Source organism: Lagenorhynchus albirostris, chromosome 8, assembly GCF_949774975.1.
Source record: "Lagenorhynchus albirostris chromosome 8, mLagAlb1.1, whole genome shotgun sequence".
Taxonomy (NCBI): domain Eukaryota; kingdom Metazoa; phylum Chordata; class Mammalia; order Artiodactyla; family Delphinidae; genus Lagenorhynchus; species Lagenorhynchus albirostris.
The window spans coordinates 5171889-5185069 of NC_083102.1; the positions used below are offsets into that span (position 1 = coordinate 5171889).

The 13181-nt window shown below is 41.9% G+C and overlaps 1 protein-coding gene across 5 annotated transcripts in view; it reads right to left on the reverse strand.

Moving 5' to 3' along the window:
* Positions 1-362: 362 nt before the first annotated feature.
* The window catches only part of GALNT11 (polypeptide N-acetylgalactosaminyltransferase 11), a 55030-nt gene continuing 42211 nt past the window's right edge, over positions 363-13181 (reverse strand). The window contains exons 7-12 of one of the 5 annotated variants that reach the window (XM_060156309.1): positions 8369-8486; positions 6879-7031; positions 6225-6443; positions 4715-4819; positions 1290-1427; positions 363-1062 (exon numbers count right to left, since the gene is read on the reverse strand). In XM_060156309.1, coding sequence (XP_060012292.1) covers positions 931-1062; positions 1290-1427; positions 4715-4819; positions 6225-6443; positions 6879-7031; positions 8369-8486 — 865 coding nt within the window. In that variant the 3' untranslated portion in view covers positions 363-930. Of the gene's footprint in view, positions 1063-1187; positions 1428-4714; positions 4820-6224; positions 6444-6839; positions 7032-8368; positions 8487-13181 lie in introns of those variants that run through there. The other 4 variants (XM_060156307.1, XM_060156308.1, XM_060156311.1 and 1 more) reach the window with 4 other exon arrangements.

The following is a 13181-nucleotide window of genomic DNA, read 5'->3' on the forward strand; positions in this document are numbered from 1 at the left end:
AAACTCACTTTATATTAGGACATTTACAGTATATACAGATGATTCCTAAATTTATATCTCTAACTGAAATACATCTTCTGAAATCCTGACCTCTATATCCAAATAACTTTAACACCTATTTAACAACTCTACCTGGGTGTTTCACAGGTAACTTTGAAGTATTCAAATTCACATACGTTCAGCTTCAGACTCACACAGTTCAAGCTAAGAAACTGAAACATCCCTAAGGTTCGGGCTGCTACCTACCTGTTACTGGTTCATCAGCCGAATCCCTGTGCATTTCTTACCATGTATCACGTACGTAGGATAACTCAGACCAGAGACCCCAATACAAAACGAAAGAGAAGACAAGAAATCCTAGATAATTAAAAGGATCCTTTATTGTAAATGTATATAGTACCATAATTCATCAAAATAATTTATAGTAGTTAACTCTCTTAAATATAATCTTATAAATGATGCCTTCTGAAGTTAAACGTAATGTGGATTCAATCAGTTTATTTAAAACTATTTAGAACATGGTATTAGAAATTTTAAAAAAATTAACTGTCATCTACAAAATCTTCTAAGAAAGGAAATCATGACAAGTTCCTGATCAGATAAACGCCACTCCATTATTTAAGGGGATTAAAAGGAAGCATAAATAAATTTGAATAGACATGTCAGTTTCCTGGGCTTTATCCTTCTATACAAACCTGACTCTTTAGAGAGTTAATACTGCATTCTGGTTTCCTACCGTAAGTAAGAAATTCCTTCACAGCAGTTGAGAAATGACCTGAACCTCTTGGTGAACCATACTTCTTCACCTCCCGATGGTCCCTCGGGGCTGTGACCTCCACTGTGGCTGCTGTCTCACCTCTGCTAGGGTCCCAGGCGTCTCCGTGTTGAGGACAAGCGTGACAAATCGCCGTTCCAGCCACAGCGTCCACCCTAACCTTCCAAATGCCACTGCTGTGACGAGGAGCCATCACAGATGGCCATGGCGACAAAGCCTCTGCGACTCAGTGGATCGACCGCTCTCAGGCACTGTCCAACCGACACCTGGTACAGCCGATTATTCCTCTGAAAATAAAGTGGTGGCAAGAAAAAAATACCACCAGTTACTTGCTTTAAGTTAAAAAACTTATTGCCAGAATATGGTAGAGACAGTAATCCAGAAGAGACGTGGAGCATTTCACATTACTTACTTATTTGCGGGATGCTACAAACTCAGAACAACCTTCTACGAGGTAAGCAGGACATGAGCCCCTCTGCCGAGCTCCCTCCCTCAGCCTTGTCTGTCTCCTCACCCCAAAGGTCCACTGCTGGGATCCTCCTGACCCGTGGCATTTCATGAGTCGTGGGGGGTCTGATGAGCGAGTCTCTGACATATCCAGGCAAAGGAGATTGTTTAAAACCAATTCGTGCTCTTCATTATAAATCCAAATCTAAGGAAGAAAATGAAAGATCAAAACCTCAAGTTTTGCTTCAGATTCTGAAAAGCAGACGGCACGACACTTCACACATTTGTGGAAGAAGGGATTTATTTTGTATGGTCTCTTGCAGCAGGAACAGACCAGCTTAGAGAAAGTGAGGTGCAATTCCAGGAAGAAATGTGAGCAGTGGTTGAGTTAACTTAATTGACTGTATTTGAGCACAAGATTGTAGATCTTCCCCAATTCCAGGATTTCGCAATTACACAATGCTTTTAATTCTCACACTGTGTAGAACTGAAGGAGCCCAGTGAGGCGGCTGGTTTGCCTTCTGTACAAGGAAAACACATGAGGCTATGATTTTCATATTTCCCTCATCTGTTGGGCAGTGATGACTGTGCGTAAGCTGTCATATCCCATCATCCTGTGGAACAGTATACTCTATTCCCGGCTCATAATAACATTTGCACTGAGATTACAATTTCATTGATGGCCCCAAAGCAGGATTCTCCTTAGACGTGCAAATGATCTTTGAGGATAGTTGTCTTTATGGTGTCTCAGATTATTTTCAAGAACAAAGGCCTGAAACTGGCTGAAATGGCCAAGTGCAATGAATAACTTTATTCTCCAACATGCACCATCACTAAATTGAAAAGGAAAACATTTTCTCCTATCCTCTGAATTATTTTATTCATTACTGCTTCTACCTACAGGCCCAAGACGTATGTGTGCTGCCTCTTGGTACGAAGAGAAGGCTCCCCATCGGCGCCATGACAGCCCCAGTAAACACAGACGCTGGTGCTTTATAATCTCCACACGCGGCTCCGAGCGCTGGGAGTGTGCCATGTGTGACTGAGGAAATGAAATAAAATTACCAATCCAACAGCCACATGTGCTAGGGTGTAAGTGCAATTCTGTGCAGTCACAACATAGTACAGACAGGAGAGTGTAACTCCATCTCCTCAAACCTCTTGCAGTTTCTGGAACAAATCTCACCAATCTCATCCTACCACAACCTAAACCACCAAAACCTCACTACAATTTAACACTTCCATGTCTACAACACTGACACCTCTCGCACCCAGACGTGGCACAAAACCCTCTTTAAACCATGTTTTCCAGGATGTTAACACCTTAGATAGCGTGCATGAACTCTCCTAGAAATAAGATGTGATCTATGAAATTTCAAAGGACACACTCTATCCAAAAAGGGCCCAAGTGTTCTTTTCATTCTTGAATGGCCCCGTCCACCACTCAGATGGAAACGTAAGTAAATGAAGCTTGCTTACTTACGACATGTTTTGAGCATTACAGTCTTGAGGCACTACAACTAGGAGATTAGACCAATGTTAGGTTATGCTATTTTATCAGATACAAAGCAGTTTGCAATAAGTTTTCTGCTTATTTTTAGGTTCACTTAATATCGCTGAAAGGACACATAAGTTGAGAATAAATTATTTGAATGACATGAATTGAAATTGTGCTGTTTCCTCTGATGAACTACTAAAAATCAGTTAGGAAAACTCAATTTCACAGAAAACTCTACAAAAGATATTCTGATTCATCCAATGCAGATTTAATGTTCTGGGCCAGAGAGAAGATGCATGTCCTTTGCCATTTCTAACAAATTCATACAGCTTTCAATTAATTCTATATAACTCAAATTCATTCTGTGTAACTGCAAAGTACAAATAATGCTCTAAACAAACACAATATTACTATGACAAACAATGACCAGAGGTAGGGAAAATGTACAAAGGAGACCACAACAGTATTAGATAGATGATCTCTAAAATCTCTAAAATCATTCCCAGCGTAAACAATTTAACTTCAGCAAGTGGTGCTGGGAAAGCTGGACAGCCGCGTGTAAATCAGTGAAGTTAGAACACACCTTCACACCATACACAAGACTTAAATACAAGACACGATAGCATAAAACTCCTAAAAGAGAACATAGGCAAAGGCGAAACATTCTCTGACATTAATTGTACCAATGTTTTCTTAGGTCAGTCTCCCAAGGTAAAAAAAAAAAAAAAAGCAAAAATAAACAATGGGACCTAATCAAACTTACAAGCTTTCTGTATAGCAAAGGAAACTGTAAGCAACGAAAAGACAGCCTACAGACTGGGAGAAAATATTTGCAAATGATGTGACTGACAAGGGCTTAATTTCCAAAATATACAAACAGCTTATACAACTCAACAACAACAAAAAGAAACAACCCAATCAAAAAATGGGCACAAGGCCTAAACAGACATTTCTCCAAAGAAGACATACAGATGGCCAACAAGCACATGAAAAGATGCTCAACGTTGCTACTTATAAGAGAAATGCACATCAAAACTACAATGAGGTACCACCTCACACTGGTCAGAACTGCCATCATTAAAAAGTCTACAAATAACAAATGCTGGAGAGGGTGTGGAGAAAAGGGGAACCCTCCTACATTGCTGGTGGGAATGTAAGCTGGTGCAACCACTATGGAAAACAGTACGGAAGTTCCTCAAAAAACTAAAATAGAGCTGCCATATGATACAGCAATCCCACTCCTGGGCATACATCCGGAGAAAACCATAATTTGAAAAGATACGTTGCACCCCAATGTTCATAGCAGCACTATTCACAATAGCCAAGACATGGAAACAACCTAAATGTCCATCAACAAATGAATGGATAAAGAAGATGTGGCACATATACATAATGGGATACTACTCAGTCATAAAAAAGAATGAAATAATGCCATTTGTAGCAGCATGGATGGACCTAGAGATTATCATACTAAGTGAAGTCAGAAAGAGAAAGACAAATATCATACGGTATCACTTATTTGTGGTATCTAAAAAAAAATGATACAAATGAACTTACCTACAAAACAGACACAGAGAACAGACTTGCGGCTGCCAAGGGGGAGGGGAGTCAGGAGAGGGATAGATTGGGAGTTTGGGATTAGCAGATGCAAACTATTCTATAGAGAATGGATAAACAACAAGGTCCTACTGTATAGCACAGGGAACTACATTCAATACCCTGTGATAAACCATAATGGAAAAGAATATATATGTATAACTGAATCACTCTGCTGTACAGTAGAAATTAACACAACATTGTAAATCAAGTATGCCTCATTAAAATAAATTTTAAAAAGCAAACAAAAAACCCCAAAACAATATAATTTTTGAAAAGTCAGATTAAAATCTTGATGTCTGCCCCTCCCTCCTCAAGGCTGACTGCCAGCAGCTTCCCTTTCCTTCACTGAAGGACACTGTCCATGGACTGGCTGAGAGCCCAGAGGCCTGACTCACCTGATTTGGGTCACTGTAGTCACATGCCTTAAGCACTACTAGGCCTCCTTTCTGACTTGGGCGGCCCTGGGCCGCCAGACACTTGTGGGTCTGGAAGTGATAGAGCTGTAAAAGAAGAGATTGCTCTTGACAAGCTGGTAGGTATAGAAAGACCAATGTCAGAAGATGCCTTAGAATGCTAGAAAAGGAGGTTTTAGAGGAAATATGAAAATATTATTCCAGAGGTATGGATTCTAAAGGTCATAAAAAGATAAGCATTTTTTATTACTGAATTCTAGCTTTAGCACATAGGAGTATCACAATAGAGACTTCAAGGTTATAGGCAATTTTAACAATATATGCAGGCAGTGTCAAGTAGAAATTCTACCTAAAGATACAAGTTTACTAATCTACTATAGGGGAGGAAGGAAATTAAATACCATCGCTCCACTAAAGAACCTTAAAATGAAACTCAGGAAATAAGAACAAAAGGCACAAACAGACAGTACGTAATTAAATATACATACCTAACTGGAGACAAACATTAAAAATGCCACAGGAATGCCAAAGGTGAGATACATAAAAGAAGCAAAGAGTATCTAGTCTAAGTAAAACGATTAGTTTAAATATTAAATATGATTAGAGATGCAAGGCAAAAATAATAATGGTAAGGGATTTCAACTATATGGACATACACTGGTACCTATTTTTACTTAAAGAGAAAACACCTAATAATAAGAAACACCGTGATGACTTTTATAAGATAGAACAACAAGATAGGAGAAGGCTCTAGGCTTAATTCTAGCCACTTAAGAATTGCTGGCATTGTGAAAGAACCAGGAGAGGGATGCCTTCTTTATAACAAAAGGGAAATTCGGGCAACAATTACAATATCTACACTTTCAGGAAGCAAATTCTAAGAAATGATTCAAGAAAAAGGTATGATTTTATGGCTAGACATCTAAAATTGAAGTGATATTATAAAACTGAAGAAATTTGATAAGAACCAAAAAGGGAATGTCTAAAGAATTGCGGTTGATCAATGGGTTTCTGCTAAGCTCGGATGACTGCTCAGGACGTCCAATGTAAAACCTGACTTGGTACCACCACTTAGACCCTGACCACCCTTTTTCCCTTCCTGTCTGCACTCAGTTCCAGAGCTGAGGCCAGCAGTATACAGCTGCCCCATTTCTCCTTTGTTTTCCTTTTTGGACTGGTCTCTAACAAGTGAATTTTACACTCACTCACATTGCCTTTATTTGTACATTCACATTTATAGCTATCCTCTTGGAAGCCAGCACGTAACTTAGAGAAGCCATGTTCTCTTTAACACTGGCAGGTAAAGGATCTTAATATAAACAGCAAAGATACCAAAATTTCTAAGGTCTTACACCTGAGTAGAGGAAATTCTCCTAAAAAGAATATAATGGAAGGCAAGCCAGGGGCTATCCTTAAATATTTTAAGCCTACAACGTCATTTATTGTATCACACAACATTTAATGAAACATTTTGCTAGGATCACTTTCTTACCCTTCCACGTTGGAGGACTTTGGGGCGTTTTGGCCCTCTATTGATAAAAATGGGTTGCTGGGGTTTGGCATTGGACCCAGATATCTGCATCTCTGGGTAAATATTATCCAAATACCATTTAAATGATTTACAATTCAACTTCTTCCTCAACTCAACACGCTCACTGATATTTCCATAGCTTCTGGTTCTCAGATCAGGTCTTAAGGAAAAATACTGCTCCTGAATTTTAAAAAGAAAAATGAAAAATAATAGATTTTTTTGTTTAAATGAATCACACCTCAAAAAAGCCATTACAAAGAAAATACTGAGAGCTGCATATGGCAGAAGAGGAGGTGGGGAGGAATACAATGTGCGCAGGGTCTTGACAGGGGAAGCAGGGGGACTGGGTCAGAGCAAAGCCCAGTGAGCAGAGGAGCCAGGCTCTGTGGGAGTCACAGGAGGGGACAGGAGGACAAAGAAACTGAAGAGAAGCACAGTTTCTTCTGGTGCTGGCGGCTATATTACCTCTCACAGACTAGATGCTTGGGAAACTTAAAAAGCAGTCACAACAAAAATGAGTGAAAGACTGGGTGAAGAGAAGAGAGAAAAGCAACCAAAGCCAACGGAGCTACTAGCCTTATCATCCATCCTTCTCGGTGAGAGATTTAAGCTCACCTTATACTCATCCAGCCAGACATGGGCCAGCCGCAGGGAGTTGTGTGTCATGGTGTCCTGGCCCTCTGGAGAGCCATATGGTCTCCTTTTCCGGAAAACGTGTCCAACTCTAGAGCAAGGGATGATGAAGAGCTTACCTCCACACATCCAAATCTGGTCAGAAGCAGAATATGTGTTAATGGTTCCTCACAGTGCTGTGAAATCGATGCACGAATTTTCATGAAACAGGTGTTTGTGAAACCTTGCAAGAGGTTTTATCTTATTAGATATAACTATTCAAATAGAATAAAGTCAAAGTGTGTATTTGAAAAAATTATCTGTCTTTACGATTAAAAAGAAACAAAACTCTAAAACAACGCAATATTCTTTTACTACCCTGTGTCTAAAATTGTACTTACCATACGTGTCGTTTTAACACATCAAGAAAGTTGACCTTCAGGACTTAGGGACAAAGAATGCTTACTCATCAATCCTCTAATCTCAGTTCTACAGGTACTTTCTCATGAAACACATACAAACATACACACACCATTTTTTAGAAAAAAAAATTTTTTTATAAAATATACAGAATAACTCTAGATTAAGATTCAGATCTTAGTTCTGGTCTAAATTTTGCCCTTGACTGAGCTACTTTATGTAGTTATTTCAATTTTTATGAGACTCAATTACCTTATCTACAAAGACTGAACTAATAATATCTATTATACCTTGCAACTGTCAAATTCTAAAGATTAAGTAGGAAAATACATTTGCAAAAATACGAAATGGCATATGCACAAGGTATTAGGGTATCTGAACGGGGGGGGACTTTGTTAGGCAGACCGGGAGATGGGAGGCGGGGAGTGGGGCCCTCTGCTGAGAGAGAGAAATCTGAATTCTTCCCTTGCCCTCGTTCTGCCTTTTCCAAAGACCGTCTTACCACCACAGCTGAGCCACAGACCCCACCCACAGCTGTCATCTGCCCAACCTTAGCAGCTGGAGGGAACGGTATGTATAAAGGGTTCAGTAACCTATACGCAGGTGTTGATATCATTTATCTTATCAGCTGGGCTACTCCTGAAAGTGAAATGAGGAGCTATTAATAATCTCTCCAGGAGATCAGGTATGAACCAGGATGGTCTCGCGCAGTCAGGAAAATCTGATGATGACCCCAACTATATATATCTAGGGTTATCAAATAAGATTAACAAATGGACAAAGAAAGAACAAAACTCTAGATTAAATGCACGTGAAGACTTCTTAATACATACCCAACTATTCATTACAACTATCACTTTTAAATTCTTACAAAATAAATGCAAGGCTTCTTATAGGCTTTTGATATTTTGAATGGGTATTATCCACATTATAGATTGTGGTAAAGTAGTATTCATTAAGGACAATTTGTTAATAAAGACAGTCAAAGAGAATTTACAGAAAATATGGGATCATGAATGAAAATTATATTCCTTGCACACAGTTAATAATTAAGCATGCAAAAAAAAATTTACCCGAAATGATATTTCTAAATTTTCTCCTCCCCAGATATCCATGCCACTGTCATACTGTCCAAGTTCACTGAAATAGTTTCTGTTCATGGCAAACAGTCCTCCAGCCATCGTAGGTGACCTAGAAAAGGAAAACAATTATCGTATCAATTCTATAGTCAATTATCTACCGTTCTTGTTTTTTTTTTTTTTTGATATGTGGGCCTCTCCCGTTGCAGAGCACAGGCTCTGGACGCGCAGGCTCAGCGGCCATGGCTCACGGGCCCAGCCGCTCTGCGGCATGTGGGATCTTCCCAGACCGGGGCACGAACCCGCATCCCCTGCATCAGCAGGCGGACTCTCAACCACTGCGCCACCAGGGAAGCCCCCGTTCTTGTTTTAAAAAACTCAGTGCAGCTTTAGAACATTACTAATAGAAACTAGATTAACTATTATGAAACATTTTGTCTGATTTATGAGGGAATGAGCTGGGCCCCATAACTTAATTTTCTAGATTGCAGTCCCTGGCAAATGAAGGCTACCTTTTCTAAGTATCACAAGTACTTTTAAAAATTGATTATAACTACTGTTGACAGAAATCCACCTGAATTATTTAATTCCTTCGACAGTCTCATAGAGCCACGTGGATTAAAAACTGGGCTCCAGGGCCTGCCAAGGAGAGAGCAGACAAACGTCTGACTTTGAATTGGACTCAAACATGTGTTAGACCAGTGGTTCCCCGAGACATTTTTAGCTGTCACAGCCATGGGGGAGGGGTGTCACTGGCATCTGAAGGGTAGAGGCCAGATATGCTGAACACCCTGCAACGCACAGGGCAGCACCCGCAACGGAGAGCTCTCTGGCCCTATAGGTCAGTCCTGCCACAGTCGAGAACCCCTGTGTTCCTGAGAACTGACGTGGACGGGCTCCCCAGAGCCTGAGGCGGCTTCCAATGACCTCACTGGCCGAACCGCACCAGGGGCGTGGCGTCTAGTGTTCTGAGCGGCCTCCCAGAAGAGAAGCCAGTCTCTGCAGGAGAAAACACCGCCCCAGGATGAATGTACCTCCATAATTTTTCATATACAATGTCCAGCATTAAACAAAAATAAACAAGCAAACCAGCAAATAACCAGGCAATCAGGAAGATAAATCACATGAAAGAAAAAAATAAGAGAAACAATCTACAACAGAAACAGATGTGCAGGGGTTTCAGATAACAGAGTTATCAGGCAGAGACTTTAACTGTTCAATATGTTCAAGCATGAAAGACAAGACTGAGAATTTGGCAGATAATTAGATGCTATCAATAAATAAACCAAATTTATGCATCTGAAAGACATTTCTGACAAAGACAGAAAAAAAAGTCAGCAGCCAATGAGAGATTACCTTCAAAAGAAAAAAAATTAGTCGTTGGCTTCTCACCAGAAACAGTGGAAGCCAGAAGGTTCTTGAATGATACCTTCAAAGTCCTGAAAGAATATACCTGCCAGTCTAGAACTGAACATCAAGTAAAATTAGTCTTCAAAATAATGGTGAAACAAAAAAGTAAACAAACCCACCACTCTCTCCCCAACTTGATCCATGAGAGTCCCCCTGCCCTCCCCTCTCTGCCTTTGCAGTTGATCGTTCCTCCCTTTTCCCTCAGCTTGAAGCATCTATGTCCAGTGTCTGTGAAATGATGTTTTATCTGTGTCTCAGGATAGCAAATGGCAATCATTCCACCAGGTGCTGGAAACTGATTGGCCTTGAGGCAAGGGTTTCTAGGACCACAGCTCAGGGATGTGTATTTAATTACAGGGTCCCCAGAAACCCCTCTCCTGGCTACCACAAGCAACGGCTTCTCTTCTGGTCTTGGGAGCCAGACCTGGACTGTTACCTCAGAGGCAGGGGCCCCAGAGAACACGCTGGGGCTTCCTCTTTGGCCACAGCTGGGCTCCCTTGAGGCGTGAAGACTTCTGGCTGTCCTGCAACATGAGCCACAGTGGCCCCGGCTCTACCAGCTCACAAGGTGCCTGGTCCCTCTGCCTAATCCAGTCCCCCCTGAGCCACAGCCTGCTCAGGAATCAGTGGCAGCCTGTGAATCAGGCCAGAGCTTGCTTCAAGCCCAAGAAAAAAGCTGTCTTACTGGTGGAGGCTGGCCTTCCAAATCCTGGAGCCAGCCCTGCTCCAGGGGTCATTTTTGCCCTTTGGTGACCACTGTTTTCTTTCTCTGAAATATCTTACAATAGGTGATAATGTCGCTGACTCAAATTTCCATGAAAAGGAAAAAAAAAAAAACTACCTCTTGAGTGACGTCCTGGTCTGTTCCTCTCTGAGGAATCTTGTGGGAAAAGAATACTGTTGCTTCTGCTCTGTCTCCACGTGTCTGTTGGGAAAGAAACCCCACCTGCCCTGGGGTGTTGGTGTTTCTGTCTGTGTTGCCATCCCAGCCTGCGGTAGGGGCTTGCGTCTGCGCTGTAATGTCTGTATCATGTCTGGGGAGTCCTTCCCACCTGTCCAGCCAGGGGCTACAACCCCTTGAAGAGGCCTCCATTTCCTTCCTATGATCCAAGGCACAGAGAACACCACCTCCCATGACCCCACCTTCAGGGAGCTGTGGTGGCGCATGCATCCATGAGCCTACCCCTGGGCTACCTACCTGGGGCCCACCTCTACCCACAGTCCTGTACAGGAGTTGAGTAACCAGGGTATCTCTGAGCCCCTGTCCCCAAAGGGCCGGCCAAGGGCTGCCCGCCAACCTGGCTCCATCAATCCTGCATGACCAAGTGATAGCTGGCGGGCTCTGCTACCCAGGCCCTCTGTACCTCCTACCCTGCCATCTGGCAAGGGATGGGCCCTTTTCTGTGAACTGACAACCTGTGGAAATGTGACCAATTAGTGTGAAATACATGTGTAGCAAATGTTAGGTACTGTAGTTGAACCAATAAATGTGAATCCTTCTGCACGCACGCACGCGCGTGCGTGCACACACACACACACACACACACACACACACACACACAAAGTGTGAAACAAAGACATTTTCAGAAAGAGAGGAATAATCACCTGAAGGTCCAACCAAAAGAAATACTAAAATGTGTTCTTTAGTCAAAATGAAAATAAATCCTAGATGGAAGCTTGCAGATGCAGAAAGGATAAAAAGTAACATAAAAGGGGAAATATGTGGGTAAACGTAAATGAATAATGGTTACATAAAAAAGTCTTGTAGGGTTAAAAAAAATACACACGTGGGACTTCCCTGGCAGTCCAATGGTTAGGACTCCAAGCTTCCACTGCAGGGGGCCCGGGATGGATCCCTGGGTAGGGAACTAAGATCCTGCAAGCCATGCGGCATGGCCCAAAAGTACAAAAACACACCACACCACCACCCCCAAACACACGTGTACATTTCAGCAATATAACTTGAAGGGGGATAACTGGAGTATGAACATTCTGATATCCTTGCATTGTTTGGAGAAAATACCAATCTATATTACACTTTGATATGTCAAGTATGAAGGCTGTACTTTCTAAGGTAACCACTAACAGAACAGTAGGTAAGAAACTATAATGTCTAATAATGGGTGGCAGCTGGGAACAGAATAATTGGAATTCAGTCCAAAAGCACGTAAAAGCAGAGAAAACAACATAGAACAGACAGAAACCAAACAGTACCACTGTAACCATAGACACAAACATGTAAGTAATCAACTAAGCCCTAATTAAAAGACAAAGTTTTCCACACAGGCTTCAAAACAAAACAAAAGCAACTACATGCTGCTTACAGGGACACGTATAAATATGTGACCACAGGAAGACTGACAGCAAAAGGGACACTATTCTAGAAGTACAGAATGAAATACAATTCATAATGATAAATGGTTTCATCACCAGAAGATTTAATAATTCTAAACTGTCATGCATCTATTAACAGAGCCTCAAAATATATGAAGAAAATATATGAAGAACTACAAGGAGAAACAGACACACAATTGTAGTGGGAAATTAATATACCATTTTCAATAACTGACAACACGTGAATTAAAAATTAATAAAAATATAGAATATTTGAACAACACAATAAACGACCCAACAAATACAGCATCTCATCCTTAACAACTGCAGAAAAAACAAATTCTGACCACAGTATAAGCTAGGATTAAATAACGACTATAAGGTTTCCGTATGCCTGTAAAATAATAAATGCACTGCTAAATAACCTACAGGTCAGAGAAGACATAACAATGAAAATATTTTGAAATAAATGACAATAGGCCTCTGCTTGTGACCTGGGCCTCTGTTTGTGACCTGCGGAGAAGGGGAGAGGCAGCACGTTGAAAGGAGGGCCTCTGCAGTGTGGAGTTCCGAGTTTGGAGGTTATTACAGTGTACTGAGCAGAGTCCTCTGTGCTATACAATACACCAGAAATACATCTACACGTGGAGCAACTCCTACAGAACACCTACTGAACGCTGGCAGAGGACCTCAGACCTCCCAAAAGGCAAGAAACTCCCCACGTCCCTGGGTAGGGCAAAAGAAAAAACAGAGACAAAAGAATAGGGACGGGACCTGCACCAGTGGGAAGGAGCTGTGAAGGAGGAAAGGTTCCCACACACTAGGAAGCCCCTTCGCGGGCGGAGACTGCGGGTGGTGGAGGAGGGAGCTTCGGGGCCGCGAAGGAGAACACAGCAACAGGGGTGCGGGGGGCAAAGCGGGGAGATTCCCGCACAGAGGATCGGTGTGGACCAGCACTCACCAGCCCGAGAGGCTTGTCTGCTCACCCGCCGGTTAGGGCTGGGAGCCGAGGCTCGGGCTTCGGTCGGTCGGAGCGCAGGGAGAGGACTGGGGTTGGCGCGTG